Here is a 27,585-nt window from a genome sequence, read left to right as displayed (position 1 = left end):
ATTGGAAGAATCAACACTGTGAAAATGACTCTACTCCCCAAAGCAATCTACAGATTCAATGCAATCCCTTTCAAACTACCACTGGTATTTTTCACAGAACTAGAACAAAAAATTTCACAATTTGTATGCAAACACAAAAGACCCCGAATAGCCAAAGCAATCCTGAGAAAGAAAAACTGAGCTGGAGGAATCAGGCTCCCGGACCTCAGACTGTACTACAAAGCTACAGTAATCAAGACAGTATGGTACTGGCACAAAAACAGAAATATAGATCAATGGAACAGGATAGAAAGCCCAGAGATAAACCCATGCACATATGGTCACCTTATCTTTGATAAAGGAGGCAAGAATATACAGTGGAGAAAAGACAGCCTCTTCAATAAGTGGTGCTGGGAAAACTGGACAGTTACATGTAAAAGTATGAAATTAGAACACTTCCTAACACCATACACAAAAATAAACTCAAAATGGATTAAAGACCTAAATGTAAGGCCAGACACTATCAAACTCTTAGAAGAAAACATAGGCAGAACACTCTATGATATAAATCACAGGAAGATCCCTTTTGACCCACCTCCTAGAGAAATGGAAATAAAAACAAAAATAAACAAATGGGACCTAATGAAACTTAAAAGCTTTTGCACAGCAAAGGAAACCATAAACAAGACCAAAAGACAACCGTCCGAATGGGAGAAAATATTTGCAAATGAAGCAACTGACAAAGGATTAATCTCCAAAATTTACAAGCAGCTCATGCAGCTCAATATTAAAAAAACAAACAACCCAATCCAAAAATGGGCAGAAGACCTAAATAGACATTTCTCCAAAGAAGATATACAGACTGCCAACAAACACAAGAAAGAATGCTCAACATCATTAATCATTAGAGAAATGCAAATCAAAACTACAATGAGATATCATCTCACACCAGTCAGAATGGCCATCATCAAAAAATCTAGAAACAATAAATGCGAGAGAGGGTGTGGAGAATAGGAAACCTCTTGCACTGTTGGTGGGAATGTAAATTGATACAGCCTCTATGGAGAACAGTATGGAGGTTCCTTAAAAAACTAAAAATAGAACTACCATACATACTACTGGGCATATACCCTGAGAAAAATGTAATTCAAAAAGATACATGTACCAAAATGTTCATTGCAGCTTTATTTACAATAGCCAGGACATGGAAGGAACCTAAGTGTCCATCAACAGATGAATGGATAAAGAAGATGTGGCACATATATACAATGGAATATTACTCAGCCATAAAAAGAAACGAAATTGAGTTATTTGTAGTGAGGTGGATGGAACTAGAGTCTGTCATACAGAGTGAAGTAAGTCAGAAAGAGAAAAACAAATACAGTATGCTAATACATATATATGGAATCTAAGAAAAAACCAGTGGCCTTGAAGAACCTAGGGGCAAGATGGGAATAAAGACACAGACCTACTAGAGAATGGACTTGAGGCTATGGGGAGGGGGAAGGTTAAGCTGTGAGAAAGTGAGAGAGTGGCATGGACATATATACACTACCAAACGTAAAGTAGATAGCTAGTGGGAAGCAGCCGCATAGCGCAGGAAGATCAGCTCAGTGCTTTGTGACCACCTAGAGTGGTGGGATAGGGAGGGCTGGAGGGAGGGAGATGCAAGAGGGAAGAGATATGGGAACATATGTATATGTATAAATGATTCACTTTGTTATAAAGCAGAAACTAACACACCACTGTAAAGCAATTATACTCCAATAAAGATGTTAAAAAAAAATGATGCATTCTAGATGGCCCAGAAATTCCACTTTTAAGAGTCTATATTAAGAAAATAATTGGACAAATATGCATAGATACATAGCCAAACATGTTGATCAGACATTCACTTATAATATTTTAAAGAAGCAAATAATTAAGGCAAACAAGTTAAATAAATGAAAGTCCATCAAATAAATAATATGCAGTCAATAAAATTAATGATATAAATGTCCATTTAAAATAATCTTGGGGAGCTTCCCTGGTGGTGCAGTGGTTAAGAGTCCACCTGCCAATGCAGGAGACACGGGTTCGAGCCCTGGTTCGGGAAGATCCCACATGCTGCGGACCAACTAAGCCCGTGTACCACAACTACTGAGCCTGCACTCTAGAGCCCACAAGCCACAACTACTGAGCCTGCATGCCACAACTGCTGAAGCCCACGCACCTAGAGCCCGTGCTCTGCAACAAAAGAAGCCACAGTAGTGAGAAGCCCATGCACCACAATGAAGAGTAGCCCCCGCTCACCCCAACTAGAGAAAGCCCGCGTGTGGCAACAAAGACCCAACTCAGCCAAAAATAAATAAATAAATAAATTTATAAAATAAAAATTAAAAAAATTAAAAAAAATAAAATAATCTGGGGATGAGTCTTCCCTGGTGGTCCAGTGGTTAAGACTCTGCGCTCCCAATGCAGGGGACTTGGGTTTGATCCCTGGTCAGGGAACTAGATCCCGCATGCCACAACTAAAGATCCCGCACAGCTCAGCCAAGATGCTGAGTGCTGCAACTAAGACCCAGCGCAGCCAGATAAATAAAAAAATATTTTAAAAATAAAATAAAATAATCTGAGGATGCGCTCACAATATTGTTATGCACCAAAAGCAAGTTACAAAAGTCTATGTGTAGTGTCAACTCATGTCTGTTTGGAAAGAAAATTACACTATACACTGTAGATTTCAACTTTAAAAATGTTTGCTTATCTGTGTTTTCTAACTTTTCTATAATCAACATGATTTACTTGTGTGATTAAAAATTAAATATCAGAAGGAATATTAACTGGAGATATTTAAATTTGTAAAATAGTTCATGTGACCCCCTCTTAAACACACATACACACACATCTTATAATATAGATGGTTACTTGTTCCACGTTTTGGTAAAGCCTATATATGATGTGACACCAGCTTCGGGGGTCCCAATGTAGCCGTGAAGATAGTTACATAGAGATGATTTGATCAGATCTAATCTCTAATGCAGCACTGTTTCATCTAACCACCAACCAGCTAACTTTATTTAGAATTCTGTGATTTTCTATTGGCACATCTGAGATAGATTTTAATTTTAGATTTTGTGTTAAAACCCGAGGCCCCAGCTTGTAGAGAAAGATGCATTTGATAGGTATTCATTTTTTTTTTTCAATATGTGCCTTCTACCTCAGTGTTCTTTAGGTGAGTGAGGGGTGGTTCTGTGTAAGGGAAGAAAGAAGAAATTATGTTTTTAAAACTTCCGTTCAGGGACAGAATGTCTCAGCTTTCAATTTGATTGACTGAGTCATCCCCATTAAAAGCAAACTGTAATTTTCATTGGAATAGAAATCAGTGTGATTTAACACATTTCTTTTTATGGAAGATTGCATTTCACAGCCTATAAGAGGATTGCAAGTGACAAAAAAAAAAAAAAATTCTCACCAGTACAATTTTATGATGGAAATGCCTATTTAGGTCTGTATTTTACAGAAGAAATAAAAGACATCATAGAAGGGCAGTACATCCTGTAAAAGAAACCTCAGTGATAAATGCTTAAGGAGAGTGCTGAGAACCTTGGGACAAATAAATAGCGAGTCATTTTTCGCCTTTTCCTCATTTCTGATAAAGGTAGCTCGACAGCCAGCTCTCATGCTTATCCTTGGGGAATTAAGTGATCGGAACTCTGTTATTTCTACTTTAGTGCAGTGAATAAGTTCCTTTTCTCATTTCATGTTTTATATCTAAAGTTTTTCAAAGACTTTCGAGTATTCAGATCATATAAATTTTATGATCCGTAATCTTGTTTGAAAGTTCTGAGAAGCTGGAAATTAAAAGGTAAAGGGTTTAAATATAATTCATCAGTTAGAGGGCTTTGGTAGTAAGTTGTTCTTTTGTGTTAGTACTGGTGCCTAGGTATTCTTTCTTATAAATCATTTAGTCAAACACATATAAAAATGTTTGACGATTTGAGATTCAAGATAGACTATAGTATTTCTCAAATGAGAATGTTGTCAGTATAATAGAAAGAGAGCTGAGTTGTATTATTCTGAAAAGGAAACTGCAATTTTCCCCTCGGGTTGTTTTTTAAATTTTTTAAATTCAATTTATTTAAACTGAAAAAAACCCCTCACAGTTCACCCATTTCTCCCACCTGCTAACCCTCACCTCTTGCTGCCACCAATCTGTTCTCTGTATCTATGAGCTTGGGTTTTGTTTGTTTGCTTTCTAAATTCCACATATAAGAGAGATCATATGGTATTTCTCTGTCTCACTTATTTCACTTAGCATAATGCCCTTGAGGTGTAAAGTTAGGTTGTTTATTTGAGACTTTTCTTATTTCTTGAGGTGGGCATTTATTACCATTAACTTCCCTCTTGGGACTGCTTTTGCTGTATCCCATAAATTTTGATATGTTACATTACCATTTTCTTTTTTCTTAAGGTATTTTAAAAATTTATCTCTTTGATTTCTTCTTTGACACATTGGTTGCTCAGTAGCATATTATTTAATCTCCACATATTTGCAAATTTTCCAGTTTTCTAGTTTCATACCACTGTGGTTGGAAAAGATGCTTGATATGATTTCAATCTTCTTAAATTTAAGTAAGACTTGTTTTGTAGGCGAATATATAATCTTTCCTGGAGAATGTTCCTTGTACACTTGAAAAGAATGTATATTCTGCTGCTGTGAGATAGAATGTCCCATAAATATGGTCTAACATGTAGTTTGTATCCAAAGTTTCCTTACTGGTTTTCTGTCTGGATGATCTATCCATTGATGGAAGTGGGGTATTAAAAGTCCTGAACTATTATTGTATTGCTATGTATTTCTTCTTTTAGGTCTGTAAATATTTGCTGTATATATTTTGTTTTGTTTTTCTTTTTCTTTTTTAATTTATTTATTTTGGTTGCACTGGGTCTTAGTTGCAGCACGCGGATCTTCATTGCAGCGGGCGGGATCGTTAGTTGCAGCATGTGGACTCAGTTGCAGCATGCAGGTGTCTTAGTTGTGGCATGCAGACTCTTAGTTGCAGCATGCACGTGGGATGTAGCTCCCTGACCAGGGATCCAATGCGGGCCCCCTGCGTTGGGAGCTTGGAGTCTTACCCACTGGCCCACAAGGGAAGTCCCTGCTCCATATATTTTGGTACCCCTAAATTTAGTGCCTAACTATTTACAAATGTTATATCTTCTTGTTGGATTGACCCCTTTATCAATATGTAACACACTTCTTTTTCTCTTATTATAGTCTTTGTTTTAAAGTCTATTTTGTCTGATATTAGTATAGCTACTCCAGCTTTCTTTTGATTTCCATTTAAATGGATTTCCATACCTTCTCTTTCAGTCTCTTATCTAAAGTGTGTCTCTTTTAGGCAGCATATATGTGGGTTTTGGATTTTTGGGTTTTTTTTAAATCCATTCAGCCACTCCATGTCTTAGATTAGAGCATTTAGTCCATTTACATTTAAAGTAATTATTGATAGGTCATGTGCTTATTGCTATTTTGGGAATTGCTTTCTAGCTGCTTTTGTTTCGTTCCTCACCGTTCCTTTCTTCTCTTTCTCTCTTCCTTTGTAATTTGATGACTTTCTTTAGTGGTATGCTTATACTCCTTTCTCTTTATCTTTTGTGTATTTACTACAGGTTTTGCTTTGTGGTTACCATGAGGCTTACATATAACAACTTATATCTATAAAAGTCTATTTTAAGTTGATAACAACTTAATTTTGATCCCATTCTAAAGCTCAGCATTTTTACCCCCCAACATTTTAGGAAGTCTTGAAATAGAAAATCTGAATAAAAATTTTCTTTCATAAAAACATATGGATGCAAATAAAATTTTATTTCAAAAAGGTCAATAAAAATATTGATTCTTACCCTAAAAGGAAAAAAGTTTGTATTCTTCTATTTTAAAAATAGAAAAAACCTATTTATTAGGTTTATAGACATGTGTGCAATTTAAAAAAAAAAAACAAACTACTGTTACCTTGATATCAATGTCCCAATCTGCTTTTTACCTATATTTACATGTTTGGTACTAGTACCTGTGGCGATTTAAGAAATACTATTCATAGTGGGGTGTGTGTGTGTGTGTGTATGTGTGTGTGTGTGTGTGTTTCATGAGAGATAAAATGGACAAATGGGTCACTGGCAAAAGAACAGCATGACTGTGTGGGGGCAAAAGGAACTTCATCCCTAAAAAGAATGAGGAGGCTATTTGAGGCTACTTTACAATCATCAGAGTCCACAACTATATACCACATTAAAGAGTGTTTGCCTTCATTGATATGGCTGCTTGGCTTATGTAAAAGAGGGGAGACCTCATACATTTCCCGGCTAGTAGAGTATTTGAATGCCAAGTCAACTCTCAAAATGACTCATTTTATACTAAAAATGATCTTTAAGTGAAAATTTGTGAAGTATCAGTTGCACAAAATATGCATACATACATAGCTGCCATGTTTTGGTCATCTGACCAAATGGCAGCCAGTCATAAGCTGGGCAACAACCTGGTCATTGGATGAAAAGGTAAGGTGAGCCCATCAATTTCTCTCTCATGAGTTATAGGTATGAAATACCTAGATAAACTATTTAGTTAATGGTGGGAGCTATAGCTTGAAAGCAATAACAGAAAGCTAAATCCAGAGAGGATCTCATGAGTCATGAGTTGTGAGGGAACAGAAACTATGGGTAAGGAGAAGAGGTTGGTTGGTGGAGAAAAGATGCTAGAACAAATATATACAGAGAAGCAGAGATTCAGAGAGAGTGAGAGAGACAGAGGCAGAGACACAAACTGGTCCCAGAACTTCCTGAAGGGCTCTGGTCCTAATTTAGTCTATTTAAGCCTTACAATAACCTCTCTCTTTTTTTTTTTTTTTTTAAGGTAAATTAAATGACTTCTGACCTTCATTATCAAAAGTATCAAACCACTAGGTTTCTTAGCATTAAACAAAACAAAATATGTTATATCTATGTAATATAAAATTACAACCAAGAAGATATAGTCATTAAAAAACAAATTGTAAAAAGAAAAAAAAAAAGAAAAGAAAAAGAAGAAAGAGATTGTCAAAAGTAGGTTTTCCATTAGATCTCTTGTGCAGGCTTGCCCACAGCCCATTCACCTTATTCTGATAACAGTTCTCTGGTATTCTTTTAGGGACTACCCCACACCTTCTGACCCCTCCCCTCTGTCACCACCTTCCCAGGGTAAGCATGTGACTCAGTTCTAGCCAATCAGTGGATCCCAACACCCAGACCACAGTGATAGATAATGGCCATGAAAACATTATATAAATAGAAATTATTTTAATTCTTGAGAAAAAAATGTGACAAATAATGTGTGCAGAAAGAAGGAAAAATTGCAATTAAGTTTGGGGTCATAATAGTTTCCTGAACAATAAGACCAACTTCCAAGTCAAGTCCCTTCCCTTTTCTGAGCTTCAGTTTCCTTGTATACAAAATGAGGAGCTCAGCATTACTGTACTCAGGGTCTCCTAAAAGTCCTTTCCTTTCTAAATCTCTAAACTTTTCTGAAGTTTAGAAACTCAGGAGTCTTGTAAGTGTTTCCTTTTTGAGCATTTACAGAGGCCCCAGTGCTAGGCCTGGGGATATAAGAATGATCTCACAGTCTTGGCCTCAGGGAACTTGTAGTGGATGAGAGTGAAGTAGGCAAAGGGTCTACTCACCCTTCCGTGTGGTCTAAGTTCTTTACCTGTCACTCTTTCCCAATCATTACAAGGTTCCATTTTCAACGACAGTTAATCAGAAAACAAACCTCTGCTAATACCTTGCTTCATTTTTCTCCCCTGGAGAAGTTGTTGTCTTTGTTTCTTCTTTGATTCCAGGAACACAGATGCATTTGACAGAGGTCATCTGGCCACAGTTTCTCTAACATGAAGAGAAATAATGTTTTACTCAGTTTTGATTTCCAGGGCATCTCAGAATTCAAAGGTGGAGTGATCCACTGAATGGAGGCAAGGTAGAACTATTACATATAGTTTGCAGAATCTTTTCCCTCAAATCCCACTCTATTTAAGGATGGTCCTGGCTGCAGATCTGTTCAGCCACTTACAGCTGATAGAACAAAACTGTGGCTTCTGTACCATCAATTAACTCCATTACTTGCAGACTAGATGGTTGTGGTGACTGGTTGATCTAGTTTTTCCAGTTGGAGTCGCAACTCAGATCCATTGTGAAGGTCTCTATATCAGATATCAAAGCTACTGCAAAGGCTTGGATCTTTGAAACAATGTTAATGTTACTCTTCCCTATCCCAACTGGTTACCCTTCTCCTTCTACCTCACTGGATACTAGAAATCCCAAATACTCTCCTAGAAATATTGCCCTTCCAGGTTGGACAGGGAAGGTCTGGGCATTAAAAAAAAAAAGTCCTCGTTGACATGTTACCTTCAGCATCTAGAAGGCAAGAGAAGGAGTTGGCTTCTTCAGCATTTTATTAATCTGCTGGGTGAGTTCTCTCTGCTGAAACGAGAACTGAATTTTCTACTGGCCTGACCACTCCTGGTGCTGCTGGGCAATGGGCGGGTTAGTAGGACTAGTGTTCTGCAGCCTTCATGCCCTTACTTCTGGGAGAACTGGGCCATGAAGTTGTGGGCACTGCAGTTGGGAGGTGGGTGTGGGCAGAAATAAAATCCCTAAGACTCCATGGTATTTCCAAGGGTAAGCAAGTCCCTAGAAGACAAAGTAGAGGACTTACTGGGAAAGGAGTGAGGATACGGCGGAAAATACACCACTGTGAAGGTGATAGAGCAGGAAAGATGGAAACATGTAGGAATGGGGATGAGAGTTGCCAAAGACAAACTTACTACCCTCGCAATTTTGCTTCAATCAGATCTGCCCACTAAGTAGTAAACCCACTGATTGCTCCAAAGTGGCCCATCAGAACCCTATTGGAGTAGAACTTTTCCATGGGGGTGGGGGGCGGTAGGAGATCTCAGCTGACATAAAGACTGTGAAGTCACTTACTGCTATCTTATCTAGACATCTGTCGAATGCCTCTTTAAGTGGTCTGAGACAATCCTTAGGCTTAAAACCAATGAGAATGAATTGAAAGCTAAAAACACTCACCTATTTTACTGAGGAACTGGTTGGATTAATTAGGTTCTTTATCTGTTATTTCTAGTTCGGGCATATTTGATTGTCTTTTTTTTTTTTTTTAAACAAAGCCACATTTTAATAAGTGAGCTGTTAACAGTATGGGACTGGCAAACTGCCATAAACTGCTTGTAATTTCTTTGGTTCTTTGCAGTGTTCTTTTACCATAGGTTATCACAATTCATTATCATAATGGAAGTCCTGATTTCCTGGACAGAATGTGCTCTAAATCATCCCCAAAAAACCCCAAAAAACCCCCCCAGAAAAAAAAAAAAAACACCCCAGAAAATAGCTAAGGACTTAAAAATTTTTTTCTTCTTTCCTCTTGGTGTCCAATCTTGTTCTCAAAGCAAATTTTTGTAAGTTCTTTTTATTATTAATTTTACTTTTTTAAAAAAAATTTATTTATTTATTTATTTTTGGCTGTGTTGGGTCTTCGTTTCTGTGCGACGGCTTTGTCTAGTTGTGGCGAGCGGGGGCCACTCTTCATCGTGGTGCGCGGGCCTCTCACTGTCGCGGCCTCTCTCGTTGCGGAGCACAGGCTCCAGACGCGCAGGCTCAGTAGTTGTGGCTCACGGGCCTAGTTGTTCCACGGCATGTGAGATCTTCCCAGACCAGGGATCAAACCCGTGTCCCCTGCATTGGCAGGCAGATTCTCAACCACTGTGCCACCAGGGAAGCCCCCTTAATTTTACATTTTAATCTTCATGAAGGCAGAGATTTTGGTATGTTATGTTCACTTGTTGTCCTCAGGGCCTAGAGTTGAATAGACATACAATAATTACACTTTGAATGAATGAGTGAATGAACGCACGAATTATATAAGTAAGTACCATTTTAGCACCAACAGATAAAAAGTGCTAAGACCACATTTTAGGGCTAAGGTAGAGATGTCTAGCCACAGCTTTGAGCAGCATGATAAGGACACTTCAAAAGCCAGTATGAAGGCGCTTAGTGAAGTTTTAAAAAATGCTAATCATATAAAATAAAAGGATGTCTATGGAAGCACTTCAAAATATTAATATTATATAAATATAAAATTAATAATTATACATATGTATGATTTGCAATCTTGTTTATTTTTTTAAATTTGCAATAGATTTTCATGACTGAAGGCACTGTACCATGACCAAAGGTGCCAAATGACATTTCTGAGTCTGTGTTAAAAATATGACATTTCCACAAATGCCTAGAGATGTAAAATGTTTCCTAAAGAGGCAGAAGACCAGTCAGTGTGATAATGTGAAGGGAGACTTCCATTTCTCCAGAGCCCACCCGGTAGGACACCAACGGGTACAGAGGCAGCCTCATTAAAATGGCTGGGATGTGCTCCCTCGGCCATTTGAAGGAATTCAGCAATCCAAGTGCGAGCTACATAAGTAAAAAATTTGAAGTCCCCACAAGAAAGTCTCATTTGAATGCTTTGTTCATTGGGAAAGGGAGAAGTCCTTAGGATTGTCCAGCTTCCGCGACAAAGCAGAGCTTAGTAAACTCCCATCATCTGGGAAGAGGAGACTCTTTTTGCTCAGCTATCTGAAGATCTCCTGGCTGTAAAAAAGAAGTGAGAAAAAGGTCATCAGATACGTAGGTGGATGGGCTGTGATCACCACTAAGAGACTCGAAATACCGGGGGAAAGCAAAACTGTCTAGGGATAAGGATGGCCTGGGTTGTGTGTCTCTAATTTCAATAATTCTTTGAAAAAATTTAAATCCATCTATTAAGTGTGGATAAATCCTTGAATTCTGCCATGTCCTGTCCTCGAAGAGCCAAACGCCTCATATAGGGACAGCTGTGGTGTGAATTAGTTGCTCTAAGCTTTTGGGCTGCTTCCAACTTCGCTGTTGCTCATGCCCTACAGGTCAAGGAAAGAAGTGATGTAATGCACTTAGCTGGGCCATTTTAATTACCATGGAATGCAGAGGGGGCGGGGTTACAGGCGGTGACACGTTTGGCGCATGACTTGCCCTAGGGATGCAGGAAACAAAAACATCGACAACCATTGGCTGCGTCCACTTCCGACCCGGGTCTCTTGCTCCAAGTCTGGAACCTTGAAACACATTTCTTGGGAAGAGGGGTGGCGCTAGCCTACCGAGCGTCAACCATAAACACACATAGAGAGTGCGCGCGCGCGCGCGCGCGCACACACACACACACACACACACACACACACACACCCACCCACCGAGGTCCTCGCTGCTGGGATGGGCGTGGGGCCCAGTGCTCGCCACCCGGTCCCCAGAAGGTTCCCCCAAAGCCAGCCGCTGCGGCCCGGCTCGGCGTGCAGGGCCCGGGGAGGATTCGCGTCCGCGGAAGCTGGTGTCACTCGGGCTCGCTCCTGGTGAGCCGCGCTGTCGTCATTCATTCGCAGTGTCCGGATCGTCCTTCCAGCTGGGAGCTGCGCTTCGCCGAGGGTGCGAGCGGCCCCGACGCGAAGTGTTAACGCGCGGTGACCTCGAGGGCTCTGAGCTGCTAGAGACGGAGGCGGCCCGGACCCTGGGTGGGCGCTGTGGGAGCAGCCGCGTCCCAGCCCACCTCTGCCCGACCCGCGGGGCCGAATCAGCTGGCGGCGCCCGCAACCCTGCCCGGCGCCGAGCCGGATCCCGGGGCTGAGCCACACCACTTCCTCCTCCTCCCGCTCCCCTTCCTTCTCCGCCTCCCGCTCCTCCCGCCACCGTGGGCCCCGGCCGGGCTGCGGAGCGAAGAGCCTGGGCGTCTGCGGCCGCGGGCTCGCGGAAGGCGGCGGCGCCGGGGCGAGGATGCTGCTCGCGGTGCCCGCGTCCTCGCCATCCTCCCCGGCCGCCCGCGGGGGCTTTGTTGTGACCCGGGCGCCGCGGGCCGCCCCCTGGTGAAGTCGCTCTCCGCCGCCGCACCTAGCTGGCGGGCTGGCGAGCGGACGGGCGGGCGCGCGTGTGCCCGGGAGTGCGCGCCGGTGCGCGCGGGACCCGACCTGCCGCCCCATTGTGCGTGCGCCCGCGGCGCCCGGGAACATGTGGGTGAACCCCGAAGAGGTGCTGCTGGCCAACGCGCTGTGGATCACGGAGAGGGCCAACCCCTACTTCATCCTGCAGCGGAGGAAGGGGCACGCGGGCGATGGAGGCGGCGGCGGCGGACTGGCGGGTAAGGACCCGCGGCCGGTCCCTGCGGGATGGGGGCCGGGAGCTGCGGCGCCGCCCGCCGCCCTGGGCTGCGGGCACCCGAGAGACGCCGCCCTGTCCCTTGGGGCTGGACGACCCGCCCCGCTCTGCTGCGTGGAAAGCATCAGGAGTCGTAATTTTCAGACTGAAAGAGATGCTTCTTTTCTCACCCTGTCAGGCGATGGGGCCCTTCGTGTCCCAGGCGCCCCATTAGTGGGTGATGTTTATGATAATGGAGATGAGTGAGTCTGGGGAGGGGGCGTAGTATCAATCCTTAGGGGTTGAATGCGGTACTTCCCCTCTCCCCCTTTTAAAAAATATTGCTTTCTATATGGACAAGAGAGGGGAAGGGCGGTTAATTTTTACTTCATTCTCTTTTGGTAATGGCAGGATCAGGTATTAAATGCTCTTTTGTTTCCAGGGAAGCAATCAGTAAGGAGCTGGTGTGGTCATTTCCTATGTTAGTTACGCCTGAAGAGAAAAGGAAAAAGGAAGGAAAAGGAGTTTTGTTGTTGTTGTTGCATCTAATTAAGCATAACAAAGCAAGTTGTCTGGTTATAAAAAGAATCAGAAGTATAACTGCATTTTAATCATTTTAACTCAGTCTCTTCCCCAAACCCCCTCACAAGGTATTGTTAATATTGTAACTATTACTAAAACCATGCCATATCATTCCACATGGTAAAATCAGATGCCTATCCCAAGTACTGCCATATTAGAAAGGTCTTTTATTAAGTAACTAGTTTGCATGGTGGGAGATGACAGATAATCTTGAACTCATACCATACTAGAGAAATTGGACCTTCCCCTCTCCCTCTTGGTTAGAATGAACAGAACTGGGATACTTTTTAGAACGAAAAAGTTAGCAGAAGAAACAGGAGAGGTTTAACCAGGAAAGATATTGTAGAAAAGAGATGAACCTTGACCTCTGCAGAGTTCAGAATATATCCCTCACCAGGAGCTTGCATGCTAGGTAAATTGTTGCTTTCAGAATGCCCTGCTATGAACTCAAAATTCTTGATATAGTGTGTATTTAGTTGTGATTCTAATTTATGAACTAGTTTTCTCAAGAGTAAAATTCAAGTGTCACACGGTACAGCATCTACTAGTTTGCTTGCACATCAAGTCGCCTCTAGATAATCTGATTTTTCTACACTTTTTCTACCATAAAAGAAGGGAATCTGCAGAGCTCCAGGTTGTGTGCCAGAAATTCTGATTAGTGGCCTAGAATCAGTATTTTCCAGTTCATTTTGTAGAAGTTGTCTAACTATGTACATTAATATGAAACTTGCATATCTAATATTGGTATCAGCCCAGATTGTCCTTTAAGTCTAAAGCAACAATGTAGAGTAGATAGTTTATTGTATTAACAAAGAACATTTCCTGCCTGGAGATAACCCTTCCCACACCATCAACTACTAAGTATTTATTTTCTAGAGTCACTTGCAATAGGTTATAAAAAATAAGAGATGCAGAGCCTTCTTTTTCTAGTTAACTTTTTTATTGTGTTCCTACTGACTCTTAGAGCTGTAATTAACTGCAGTCCACTTGGAATCTCATCATCGATGACTTATTTCAGATAAACTTAGCTTCTTAACTGAGAAATCATAGCTATTGCACTTATCGCTAGAATAATTGAAATCATTGAAATGAGTAAAAATATTCCTGCCAACAAGGGCTATTTTCAACCAACATAGGAAAAATGTTTGCTCGGATTGGTTGGTGCCACATCAAATGTATGAGGTGCATTTTAGAAATCCTTGTCCAATGTATAGTATATTCTAATGCTAATGTGGGCTCATTCATGCATTCATTAACTCACTCTACCATTTAAAATATTGGTTGGTAACTTCTAAGGTGCCAGTGTCATGAAGCTCACAGCCTAGCACGAGCAGACAGATGCTGATAAAATTATCCTATAAATTAATATAAAATCTCCATTCTGCAGGGTCCCGGCAGAAAACAGAATCCAACCTAGTTCAAGTGAAGAGAATTTAGTGAAAAGACAACTTAGATGAAGGCAGGGTTCCCAGGACCAGTGAAAGGCACAGCAGTGGGGAGTTGTTAGAGGTGGCAGGAATGATGCTGCTGGAAGAGTTTGGGCCTCCAGAGAAGCAGCCATCCCTAGGAACACAGACCACAGCAAAAGAGGGTGGGAAGGACACGTCCGACTTCTCTCTTCTCCTCACCTCCCAGCTTCTGCCGTTGCCTCTCCCAGTAGAACCCAGTAGAAGCTGGCTGGATGGACTGTCCTGGTGATCTAGTGCCTAGGGATCAGCCTCCCAGGGATGGATCTGGGAGGTGGGGACAAACTGAGAATGACCAGCACTAACGTCAAAAGGAGATGTTACCCCATTCCGGGTAGGGGTAGGAGCAAGGAAGGATTCCCTGTAGAAGTGACCCTGGAACTGAGAACTGAAGAAAGAAAAAGATTGGCCTGTGAGGAGAGGAGGGAAGAGCAAGTGTTGGGTATCCATTATTGGAGATCTTCTGGAAGATCTCAGGACCTTTATATAATGTGCATTATCTGGACCAGTGCACCATCGTCCACTCATCAAATGGATTACGGATGAGTGGGAAACCCACTCATTGTGAACTGGTCAGGAGTGCTCCATGGTTCACAGTGCTTGGTAAGATGTTAGCACAAAAGCTGTAAAGAATAATGGGCCACAATGAGGATACTTGCCCCCCGCCACTTTTCAAGTTCTCTTTTTGATTCCAGGCAATATACATGGGTATTGACACAATGAAGTTCTTTTTTAAATTGTAGATGCATTTGATTTATTTATTAACCCCCTTTAACTGAGATTTCATACACATACAAAAAAGTGCACAAAATAGAGATGCAGAGTGCAGTGACTTATCACAAGTAACACCTTGTAACCAACATGAGGATAAAAATTGGAACACTGCCAGTGCCCTAGAATCCCGTCTTGTGACCCTCTCCCAATCACTACTCACCCTCGCCCAAAGGTAAAAAACAGAAAACCTGTCCTGATGTTTTTCGGTAAACATTTCCTCACTTTTCTTTACAGTTTTTCCCACAAAGCGCCTATCTCTAAACACAATATTTTGGTTTCGCCTGTCTTTTTGAGCAAGGAATGAATGGAATAATGGAGTATGTATTCACATGTGTCTGGATTCTTTGCTTTGTGATATTTATGAATGTTGTTGCTTGTGGCTGTAGTTTTTTCATTTCCCTATGCTGGGCGGAAAACTATTATATGAGTATAACACAATCATTTATCCGCATTTATCCACTGTTTTGTTGGAGGACCTTGGATGGTCCATTTGGGGTCTATGGATAAGGTGGCTGTCATCCTTGTTTGTGTTTCTTGGTACCTGTGGACATGCATTTCTGTTTTGTCTGTACCCAGGAGAGGAATTGCTAGCTCATAGGTTATGTGTATCATCAACTTTAGTAGATAATACCAAACTGGTTTCCAAAGTAGTTGTACCAACATACTCCCACCCACAGCATATGGGAATTTCCCTTGCTCCTTATCCTTGCCAACATTGTCAGTCTTTGTAATTTTAGCATTTCTGGTGGTTTTGCAGCAATATCACGTTGTGGAGTTAATTTGCTTTTTTCCTTACGGATGAGGTTGAGCACTTTTTCATGTTTATTGGCCGTTTGCAATATTTTGTGACATGGTTGTTCAAGTCTCTTGTCCCCTTTGTCATTGGGTTGTTGTCTTTTTCTTACTGATTTGTAGGTATTTTAAAATACTTTCCGGATATGAGCTCACTGTTGGTCGTACGTGTGGCACAATCTTCATTCTGTTGCTTGCCTATTCACTCTCTTAAGGATGAAAAGAGTTATTTTAATAACCAAGTCCTTTACAGATTCCGTTTTCCTTTATGGTTAGTGTTTTATTGTGTTCTGTTCAATAAGTCTTTTCCTACTCTGAGGATATAAACATAGTCTTCTATATTATTTTCTAGAAACTTTTCAGTTTTCACCCCCAAATTTATATTTACAATTCACTGGGAATTAATTTTTGCATATTGTGTGAGATGGGGTTAAAGTTTTAAATTAAAATAATTTATGGACATCCAGTTATCCCAGCATAATTTACTGGTAAGTCCATTCTGTTCTCACTGCCCTATGGGGCTACCTTGTTCATAATTCAAGTGTCCCAATATGTGTTTGGGCTCTCTAGTCTATTCCTTTTGTCTATGAGAATATTTTTGCACCAATACCACACTGTAGTTTTATAATAGGAGTTTATATTCATTAGATCAAGTCCTCTTATTTTGTTCTTTAAGAGTTTCTTGACTAGTCTCTGTCTTTTACATTTATGCAACATTTTAGAATCAGCTTATTAAGTTCCACCAAAACAAAACAACAGCAACAACAAAGACTTACACTGTTGGGATTTTGATTGAGATCACATTGCGTTTATCAATAGATTTGGGCAAAATTAATATCTTTATAATATTGAATCTTCTGGTCCATGAACATGGTATATGCCTCTATTTATTTAGAGCTTTCAAAATTTCTTTCAATGATGTTTCATAGTTTTGTCTGTAAACATCTTTCACATCTTGTATTAGATTTATTCCTAGGTATTTTTTTTACTCTGCTGTATATTGTTTCTTTTTAAAAATTTTATTTTCTAATTCTTTTTTTGCTAACCTATAGAAATATAGTTGTTTAAAAATTGACTTTGTATCCAGAGCCTAGCTAACTTATGAAATGAATTCTAGTAATTTATCTGTAGATTCTTATGTATTTTTTACATACACAATCATATCATCTGAGAAATTTGTTTTTTTCTAATCTTTATGCTTAAAATTATTTTTCTTTGTCATTTTCCACAGGCAGATTGTACAGTGTTGAATAGAAGTGCTGATTGTACATATCGTTTTCCCTTTTGAGGTCTCGAAAGACTTTCAACATTTATCATTCATTCATCAACTATGGTGATTTTGTAGATTTTTTTTTTTAATTGAAGTGTAGTTGGTTTACAATGTTGTGTTAGTTTCAGGTGTACAGCAAAGTGATTCAGTTATATATATGTCTATTCTTTTTCAGATTCTTTTCCCTTATAGATTATTACAGGATATTGAGTATAGTTCCCTGTATTATACAGTAGGTGCTTGTTAGTTATCTATTTTATATTTAGTAGTGTTTATATGTTAATTCCAAACTCCTAAGTTATCCCTCCCCTCCTTTCCCCTTTGGTAGCCATAAGTTTGTTTTCTATTGTGAGTCTATTTCTGTGAGTCTTTCAGTTTTGTAAGTAAGTTCATTTGTGTCATTTTTTTGGATTCCACATGTAAGTGATATCATATGATGTTTGTCTTTGTCTGACTTATTTAACTTAGTATGATAATCTCTAGGTCCATCCATGTTGCTGCAATTGGTATTATTTCATTCTTTTTGTAGCTGAGCAATACTCCATTGTATATATGTACCACATCTTCTTCATCTGTTCATCTGTTGATGGACATTTAGGTTGCTCCCATGTCTTGGCTATTGTAAATAGTGCTGCAATGAACATTGAGGTGCATGTATCTTTTCAAACTATAGTTTTCTCCAGATATATGCCCAGGAGTGGACCATATGGTCCACGGGATCATATGGTAACTCTATTTTTAGTTTTTTAAGGAATCTCCATACTGTTCTCCACAATGGCTGCACCATGTAGATAATTTTTTTTTTTTTTCATTTAAAGGGAATTCTTATCCCTAGTTTGCTAAAAGTTTTTAATTATATATGGATCCTGAATTTTTTCAAATGCTTTTCTATATCTATTAAGGTAATCATATGATTTTTCTCTTTTATTCTGTTAGTGTGATGACATATTAACTGATTTTCAGGTGTTAAATCAAACTTGTATATATAAAATAATCCAACTTGGCTGTGACATGTTATTGGGTTTTTTACTATGTTTATTTAATATCACTAGCTAATCTTTTATTTAGGATTTTTGCACCCTGATAAATTAGTAGGATTTTCCTATAATTTTTGTTTTTCACATTATCCTTGTCAAATTTTGGTATCAAGATTATACTGGCCTTAAAAATAAGTTGTGGAGTGCTCACTCTTCGTTCTGTTTTCTGGAAGAGTTTGTGTGATAGCAGTATTGTTTCACCTTGGCACATTGGCAAAACTCACAGGTGAAGTTATCTGGCCTTGAAGTGTTCTTTGTGGGTTTGTTGAATGGTATGACAGCTATTCAAATGTTTAAAATTTTTCTTTTACTGTCAGTTTTATAAGTTGTTTATTTCTAGGTTTTATCTTTTTCATCCTAGATCTTCAAATATATTGGCAAAAATTTGTTAATGATATTCTCATATTTTTAATGTCTGTAGGATGTACAGTGATAGCCCCCGTTTTTATTCCTGACATTGGTTATTTGTGCCTTCTCTTTCTTAATCGGTCTTTCTAGGAATTTATCAGTTTTGTAAAGAATCAGCTTCTAGACCTGTTGAACTTTGCTGTTTACATTTATTTTCTACTTCATTAATATCTACCATTTATTATTTCCTTCTTTCTGTTTTCTTTGAGTATACATTGTTATTTTTCTAGCTTTTGAAAATGATATTAGTTCATTGATATTCAGCCTTATTTTCTAGTATATTTATTCTAGATAATTTTTCCCTCTAAGCATGGCTTTACCTGCACTTCACAGCTAAGTTTTGATATATCGTGTTTTGGTGGTTATTTCACTCAAAATAGTTTTTTTCCATTCTGATCTTTTTTTGCATGTTATCTTGAGTTATTTAGATATATAGTTCTTAATTTTCAAACATTTTGGTAATTATTTTACTGCAGTTAGAAACCATAACCATATTTATATGATTTCAGTGCTTTGAAATTTAGTAAGATTTGTTTTATTTCCTGTTGATGGTCAATTTTTGTAAATGTTACATGTTGTGCTTGAGAGGAATAATGTGCCTTGCAGTTGCTGCATAAAAGCTTTATTTATGTTCAGTGGTTAACTTTGCTGCTTGTGTTCAATTCTTCCACCATAATTGTTGTTTTGACTATTTGTCCTTGTAGTACTTCCAATTTTTGTTTTATATGTTTTAAGGCTGTATCATTAGGAATATATACATTTATAATTGTAATATATTTCTGGTGAATTGAACATTTTATCATGAAATGTTTGTATCTCCAGAATTGCTCTTTGCTTCATCATTATAGTTGCAGCAGATTTATTTGGCTAATTTTTGTATGGTTATCTTTTTCATACTTTTACTCTCAACCTTTCTGTATCCATCTATCTATCTATATATATGTGTGTGTGTGTGTGTGTGTGTGTGTGTGTGTGTGTGTGTGTATATATATATATATATACACATATATTTTTTTTAATCCATTTTTGGCCATGCCTCAGGGCATGTGGGATCTTAGTTCCCCGACCAGGGATTGAACCCAGGCCCCCTGCATTGGAAGCATGGAGTATTAACCACTGGACCACCAGGGAAGCCCCTGTATCCTTATATTAGATGTCTTTTATAAGTAGTAGATGGTTGATTTTTTTTTCTTAATCCAGTTTGAAAATCTTCACCTTCTAATTGGATTATTTAGTCAACGTACATGTGACTTGGGTTTAAATTTACTATCTTATTAAGTGCTTTCTATTTTTTTCTATTGGCTCTATGTTCTTTTTTATTTGCCTTCCTTCCTTGCCTTTTGATAGCATATGGGTTTTGTGGGTTTTGTGGGGTTTTTTTGCTTTTTTTTGAAGTAGAGGGAAGGATTTTTTTTTTAATTTATTTTTGGCTGTGTTGGGTCTTCGTTTCGCACGGGGGCTTTCTCTAGTTGCGGCAAGCGGGGGCCACTCTTCATCGCGGTGCGCGGGCCTCTCACTATCGCGGCCTCTTGTTGCTGGGCAGAGGCTCCAGACGCGCAGGCTCAGTAGTTGTGGCTCACGGGTCTAGTTGTTCCGTGGCATGTGGGATCTTCCCAGACCAGGGCTCGAACCCGTGTCCCCTGCATTGGCAGGCAGATTCTCAACCACTGCGCCACCAGGGAAGCCCCGTTTTTTGTGTTTTTTTAATGCTTACATTTTTAAGCCTCTATTAGCTAGAAGTTTTTTTTTTTAATTAATTAATTTATTTTTGGCTGCATTGGGTCTTCGTTGCTGAGCACGAGCTTTGTCTGGTTGTGGCGAACGGGGGCTACTCTTTGTTGCCGTGCGCGGGCTTCTCATTGAGGTGGCTTGTCTTATTGCAGAGCATGGGCTCTAGGCATGCAGGCTTCAGTAGTTGTGGCACATGGGCTCAGTAGTTGTGACTCGTGGGCTCTAGAGTGCAGGCTCAGTAGTTGTGGCACACGGGCTTAGTTGCTCCACGGCATATGGGATCTTCCCGGACCAGGGCTGGAACCTGTGTTCCCTGCTTTGGCAGGCAGATTCTTAACCACTGCGCCACCAGGGAAGTCCAGCTAGAAGTTTTATATTCATTTTTCTATTCTTTTAGCGGTTACTATGGAGATCATAATGCATTCTTGACTTAAAATATATTGTTAATTGGTATTTTCATTTTATTAAACATTTTTTTAATTGGTACTTTTAATCTCTTTCCAGATAATGCAAGGACCTTGGCTACTTTAACTCCATTTACCCCTCACCCCCACCCCACGCCCTCAATTCATATGCCATTGTTGTAATGTATTTTAATTTTTTATATATTTTCCACACAAGAGCATATATATAATTACTACTATTTTTTAAAGTCTGTATTCAGTTAGACTTCCACATATGTTTACCATTTTTATTGTTCTTTCCTCTTCTCTGCTCTTTTTTCTAGAATCATTTTTCTACTGCCTGTAAAACATCCTTTACTCTTTCCCTTAGTGAGAGCCTACTGGTGACAGATTTTCTCAGCTTTTTTATGTCTGAAAATGTCTTCATTATGCTTTCATTTTGGAAGTACATTTTTGTTTTGAATGGTTGGCAGTTAATTTTTCAAAGCATGGTTAAGATATTGTTCCATTGTCTTCTGATTTGCATTTTCTCTCTGTCTTTTTTTTCTGGAGAAGTAAACTGTCACTCTGAATTATTGCTTCTGTGTAATAATATGTCTTTTTCTCCAGGTGCTTTTAAGGTTTTCTCTTTGACCTTGGTTTCCTGCAGTTTTACTATGATCCAGCTATTTGTGGATTTTAAAAAACTCTGCATGGGTTGGTAGGACTTTTTTGATCTATTGTTCATTGGCTTTGTAAACTTCATCCAATGGCTCTTCAAATATTGCCCTTACCCCATTCTCTTAGTCTTCCTTTCTGGAACTCCAATTACATGTATGTTAGACATCATTGTATGTTCTATGTCTGTTACCTTCTGATTTTTACTTGCTTCATTTTGGTTATTTTCTTCTGATCTGTGTTCCAATTCACTATCTATTTAACTGTATTTAGTCTGTATAAGCCTACCCATTCTTAATTACTTTTCAATTCTAAGATTACCATTTGGTTCATTTTTATAATTTCCAGTTATCTATCAGAACTCTCCATTTTTAAAATCAATCTTGAGTATGGCAAGCATAGTTATTTTAAAGTCCCTTTGAACTGCAATTTCTTCAGCCCATGTCGGTCTATTCTATTGTCTGTCATTTCTCCTAGTTTTCATTAATGCTATTATATCATCCTGTATGCCTGGTTACTTTTCATTATGTAGGGACATTGTACTTCTACTTTGCAAAAGTAATCTGAAATAGAAGACAGTGTAACAGAGAATTTTTTTCTGTCAGTTGCAAACCAAAATCACTTTATTTTTAGGTATTGATATATTTCAAAACTGAGCTCTAACCTGGGTGGTTTTGCCTACTTAAGATTCGCACTTACGATTAGGTTGTGGATCTCTAAGGTCTCAACCCAATGAGAGAGGAGCATCATTACTTCCCTGCCTCTTTGCTGACACTGATTGCTACCCTTGTCTTTCCAGTTTCTGATTCTGTTAAAAGCACATCCAGACTCTCAGCCACGCAGCAGCCCCTTTGGGAAGAAGCACATGCCTCCCCAAATAATAGTTTCCTCCCATGTAGGGCTCTTGTCTCTGAGCCACTTTCCCAGGTAAAGTAATTTATCTCTTTTTAATTCTTTGATATCTTAAAGTACATTTTTGTCCCATTTGTATAGTTGTCCTCAGTAGCAGATAGTTGTGCAAATTACCTTGTATGCCATTATAAAGTGGTGCTACTATTATCTCCATTTCATAGAAGAGGAAAGTAAGGCGTTAAAGAGATGAAGTGATTTGCCACAGATCACACAGCTAATAAGTGGGGGCCTATTTGACTTTGTATTTATTTTTCTTTACAAGACTAATTATAGTGACATAGGTTAACTTTATTTTCCTCACTATCCCCCTTGAGAATCTAATAAAAGCAATTGACTCTACCTCCCTAAGAATGAAAACACTGAAAAAATTTACATGCAACTCTAGGAGCTTCATGGATCCTGGCAAATTAGAATATGGGTGCTTCAAGTTAGAGCACATCACCAAGAGATTGAGACAGTTTCTCATTACCCAAAACCAAAAGTGTGATATCCTCAATTTCTCATTACCCAAAATCAAAAGCTGTTCTGTTAGAAATGTTTGAGTACCAGCTGTGTTTGGAAGGCTGCACTTTATAAAGATATAAAAGAAAGAAAAGGCAAGTTTCTGTTGCTGAGCTATTACTAACCTAGCGATCAAACCTAGATGAATAGGGACTTCCCTGGTGGTCCAGTGGTTAAGATTCCATGCTCCCAATGCAGGGGGCCTGAGTTCAATCCCTGGTCAGGGAACTAGATCCCACATGCTGCAGCTAAGACCCAGAGCAGCCAAATAAATAAATAAATATTTTTTTTAAAAACCTGGATGAATAAATTTGGGAGAGCTAAAAACATAGGCATGGGAATGATACAAGTGCAGACTAAGACTGTATCAGAATATTTTGATCTGAGATTTAGCACTGGACTGTCCAAGAAATGGACTTTTTGCACCACATGGAGACGATCACAACTAGCGAAACATGACATTTGATAAAGGAAGGCAGTTAAGAAGCAGTAAACATAGGGAAAGCTCCCCCTTTCCTGCCTAAAGGCAGGAAATAAATTCTCCTTTGGCTAGAGACAGACTCTTATCAGCCCAGAGACAGCACCAGAGGACTCTGCAAACAAACCTTGTTAAACTATCCCTTATCTTCCTAGTTAAGGAAGATGAGGACTACCTAGCCCTAGTTGGATTATACCCCTAGCCCAAACCCCTTTGTTTTGACAATTCTTCACAAATATATTGTTTCTTTGTCTAAAAGGTTTAAGAGTTTCCTCCTTTGGCCACTTCTTTGGGTCTTCATTCTCTTGTGAAGGCTCTTGTGTACATGTACAGATTCACTACAGTTTGTATGCTTTTCTCCTGTTAGTCTGTCTTTGTCAGTTTAATTTTCAGACCCAGCCGGGGACTCAAAAGAGGGTGGGTGAAAACTTCCTCCCTACACCAGAGAACTCCCAGGAGTGAGAGAGATAACAAAGCTATGTTCTAGAAGACCTCCTGTTTTTAGGGTAAATGCATTCATCTTGCCAATTTGCAAGTTTTTTTAAAAAATTTATTTATTTTATTTATTTTATTTTTGGCTGTGTTGTGTCTTCGTGGCTGTGCGCGGGCTTTCTCTAGTTGCGGCGAGTGGGGTCTACTCATTGCGGTGTGCGGACTTCTCACTGCGGTGGCTTCTCTTGTTGCGGAGCACGGGCTCTAGGCGCGTGGGCTCAGCAGTTGTGGCTTGCGGGCTCTAGAGCGCAGGCTCAGTAGTTGTGGCGCACGGGCTTAGTTGCTCCGCGGCATGTGGGATCTTCCCGGACCAGGGCTCGAACCCGTGTCCCCTGCATTGGCAGGCGGATTCTTAACCACTGTGCCACCAGGGAAGCCCCCAATTTCCAAGTATTAATGAAGTTGCTCTTAGTTGCACTTAGCAGTTAACATTTTTCTTTGTAGATTAATTATGTATAAAAGCCAGTAAAATGTGTGATAGTTCCTAATGGAACCTAATGTTATAACTGTGTGTTGTCGTGGGCAGTGATCTATAGTTGTGTATGGGGTTGGCTCATATACTTACTTAATATGCAAGTGCTGCTAGCGAGAAGCACGGTTAGACACAAGCAGATGTTGCTTGCTTGTTCCATGAATTCCTCCCCCTCTGCTTGTTATTATCAACCTCAAGAGGATTTTGTCCACAGAATAATTTAGTCACCCATTCCAATTTGTCTTGAGACCTTACATTATTCTACAAAAAAAGCTGTAAGAATGAATACATGTAGTTTGTGTAGGGTTTGAGATGGCTTTTGACATCTTCCAGGTGTTTGTAAACTGATCTCCAAAAGTAGGGAAGAGAAAATTTACTCCAAGCCTCCTTTTCAGAAAGTTGAGGAGTTGAGGCTGACTTCCTGTTCTAGGGACATGGCATTTGTTTTCTGCTTTACCATCATCACACGCAGAGGGGACACACTTTATTTTTTATTTATTTTTTTATTGGAGTATAGTTGATTTACAATGTTGTATTACTTTCTGCTACACAGCACAGTGAATCAGTTATATGTATACATATTTCCACTCTTTTTTAGATTCTTTTCCCATACAGGCCATTACAAGATATTGAAGTAGAGTTCCCTGTGCTATACAGTAGGTCCTTATTAGTTATCTATTTTATATATAGTAGTGTGTATATGTCAATCCCAATCTCCCAATTTATCCCTCCCTCCCTTTCTACTCTGGTAACCGTAAGATTGTTTTCTGCATCTGTAAGTCTATTTCTGTTTTGTACATAAGTTCATTTGTACCATTTTTTTAAGATTCCCCATGTAAGTGATATCATATATTTGTCCTTCCCTGTCTGACTTGCTTCACTCAGTATGACAATCTGTAAGTGAGGGGAACCACTTTATGAAGAGATCGGGTTTTAAATTGTGGGATGGTTCCCAGGCCTGCACACAAAAACCTGTTTTGTAGTTGTGTCCAAATCCGGAGTTTGCCACTTGGAACTGAGCAGATTGTAATGCTGACGGCTGTGGTGGGTACCACCTCCGGTCTGGGTCTGGGTCTCAGAGGCTAAGCACAGGCATGCTTCCTGGCGCCCTGAGTGCACCAAATGCCACAGGCAAATTGGGAAACCACCAAGGTTGCTCTTCTCACTACTTCTTTTGTGTTCTCTACCAGCTCGCAGGGCTCTAGTCTTTTTCAGCCCTTCCCTTAGTAAACATACAACCGGAGTCAGAACCTGATTCAAATCCCAGCCCCATCTGTTACCAAGAGATGTGATTTAGGAAGTGTCTCTTCCTTTCTGAGCTTGATTTCCTTATATAATATGGCTTAATCACCTTTCAGCGCCAGGAGTGAGGATTCTGAGAGATAAGTTATGTAAAATACAGGAAACACAAGGAGCCCTTCATAGGTGATGGCCCATCATTGTTCTCCGATTGCTGATGATCTCTATTAGGTGTTAGGAGGCCATTGGCTCTGAGTAATAAACACCGGTGTGTGAGCAACTCAAGTCTTACAGTTTACAGAGACATTGCATTTTTAAAAGGTGCTGATATAGCAAATGGTTATCTGTCTGAGGTTTAGGCGGCTTAAAAAAAGTTAAGTGAATATTCAGGCTTTTTGGTGAAGGGAATTTTTGATCAGCAACTTTATTTTTTATTTATTTATTTTTAAACATCTTTATTGGAGTATAATTGCTTTACAATGGTGTGTTAGTTCCTGCTGTAAAACAAAGTAAATCAGCTCTATGCATACATATATCCCCATAACCCCTCCCTCTTGCGTCTCCCTCCCAACCTCCCTATCCCACCCCTCTAGGTGGTCACAAAGTGCCCAGCTGATCTCCCTGTGCTATGCGACTGCTTCCCGAAGCTATTTTACATTTGGTAGTGTATATATGTCAATGCCACTCTCTCACTTCGTCCCAGCTTACCCTTCCCCCTCCCCATGTCCTCAGGTCCATTCTCTATGTCAGTGTCTTTATTCCTGTCCTGCCCCTAGGTTCTTCAGAACCTTTTCTTTTTTTTTAGATTCCATATATATGTGTTAGCATACGGTATTTGTTTTTCTCTTTCTGACTTACTTCACTCTGTATGACAGACTCTAGGTCCATCCACCTCACTACAAATAACTCAATTTCGTTTCTTTTTATGGCTGAGTAATATTCCATTGTATATATGTACCACATCTTCTTTATCCATTCATCGGTCACTGGACACTTAGGTTGCTTCCATGTCCTGACTATTGTAAATAGAGCTGCAATGAACATTGTGGTATATGACTCTTTTTGAGTTATGGTTTTCTCAGGGTATATGCCCAGTAGTGGGATTGCTGGGTCGTATGGTAGTTCTATTTTTAGTTTTTTAAGGAACCTCCATACTGTTCTCCATAGTAGCTGTATCAATTTACATTCCTACCAATAGTGCCAGAGGGTTCCCTTTTCTCCACACCCTCTCCAGCATTTATTGTTTGTAGATTTTTTGACGATGACCTTTCTGATGGGTGTGAGGTGATACCTCATTGTGGTTTTGATTTGCATTTCTCTAATGATTAGTGATGTTGCGCATCCTTTCATGTGTTTGTTGGCAATCTGTATGTCTTCTTTGGAGAAATGTCTATTTAGGTCTTCTGTCCACTTTTGGATTGGGTTGTTTGTTTTTTTGATATTGAGCTGCGTGAACTGCTTGTATATTTTGGAGATTGATCAGCAACTTTAAATCATTCTACCTGCATACCTTCCTCCCTCCTTCCCTTCCTTCCTGGGGATGCACATTTTGAAAGCTCTGCCAGGAAACACAGACCTCTCTCTCCCTCTCTCCTGGCCTCAGTGACTCTGTGGCAAACTGGGGCCACTAGGGAGAGGACCGGGGTGGGAGGAAGGGGAGGGACCACCTTTTCCTTATATTTCTATATATTTTTGTATGTAAAGATGCATGGTTAGTCATTCAGGAATTTGTAATTTAGAAATGTCGTCACTTAGTAGCTAGGTAAACCAGAGAACTTATAAAGAAATCATTGACCCACTTTCCCCTTTGCTTTGTTTCCCTTTCCTGTCAGGGGATGTGTTCAGAGGACAGCCAGTCATTTTTCAAGTCATTCTGCAATTGCCTCTGGCTTCTGGTTTGCTCCAAATGGCATTTCACAGGGTGCTGTTGGTTATTTACACTTGCTTTCAGGAAGCCAGGGTTCCTTGGCTGTGGGATCCAATCAAGAGATCCATTAAGGTCCTCCTAACTCTCCACGGGAGAATCTGGATTGGAAACTCTCATTGGGATGAATCAAGTCTTCTACTTTCTGTTTGAGCCCAAGGAGCAAAAGGCAAGGTGAATAACTATCCAACCCCTGAGGTGAGGTCTGTGAAATGCATGCCCACCTT

At 39.8% G+C, this 27,585-nt stretch overlaps 2 protein-coding genes across 5 annotated transcripts in view; one reads left to right on the top strand and one right to left on the bottom strand.

Annotated features, from left to right (window-relative positions):
- LOC309628175 (uncharacterized protein) overlaps nucleotides 1-12,065 on the bottom strand; it is a gene marked incomplete at its 5' end in the record, with an annotated part of 34,276 nt that extends 22,211 nt beyond the window's left edge. The window contains 2 exons of one of the 2 annotated variants that reach the window (XR_014244211.1): nucleotides 7,766-7,878; nucleotides 8,398-9,849. Coding sequence is in view for 1 of the 2 variants with exons in the window: in XM_082390902.1 (XP_082247028.1) it covers nucleotides 9,811-9,861; nucleotides 11,289-12,065 (828 nt within the window). The other variant, XM_082390902.1, reaches the window with a different exon arrangement.
- A 24-nt stretch (nucleotides 12,066-12,089) lies between these two features.
- Nucleotides 12,090-27,585, top strand: part of TBC1D9 (TBC1 domain family member 9) — a 110,839-nt gene continuing 95,343 nt past the window's right edge. For all 3 annotated transcript variants that reach the window (XM_082390876.1, XM_082390877.1, XM_082390875.1), the window contains exon 1: nucleotides 12,090-12,223. In XM_082390876.1, the coding sequence (XP_082247002.1) occupies nucleotides 12,094-12,223 (130 nt within the window). In that variant the 5' untranslated portion in view covers nucleotides 12,090-12,093. The remainder of the gene's footprint in view (nucleotides 12,224-27,585) is intronic.

The sequence above is a fragment of the Balaenoptera borealis genome (assembly GCF_965194805.1).
Source record: "Balaenoptera borealis genome assembly, chromosome: 4".
NCBI classification, from domain to species: Eukaryota; Metazoa; Chordata; class Mammalia; order Artiodactyla; family Balaenopteridae; genus Balaenoptera; species Balaenoptera borealis.
Note: the sequence above shows the minus strand (reverse complement) of the source record. Positions and strands in the feature narration are given on the sequence as shown.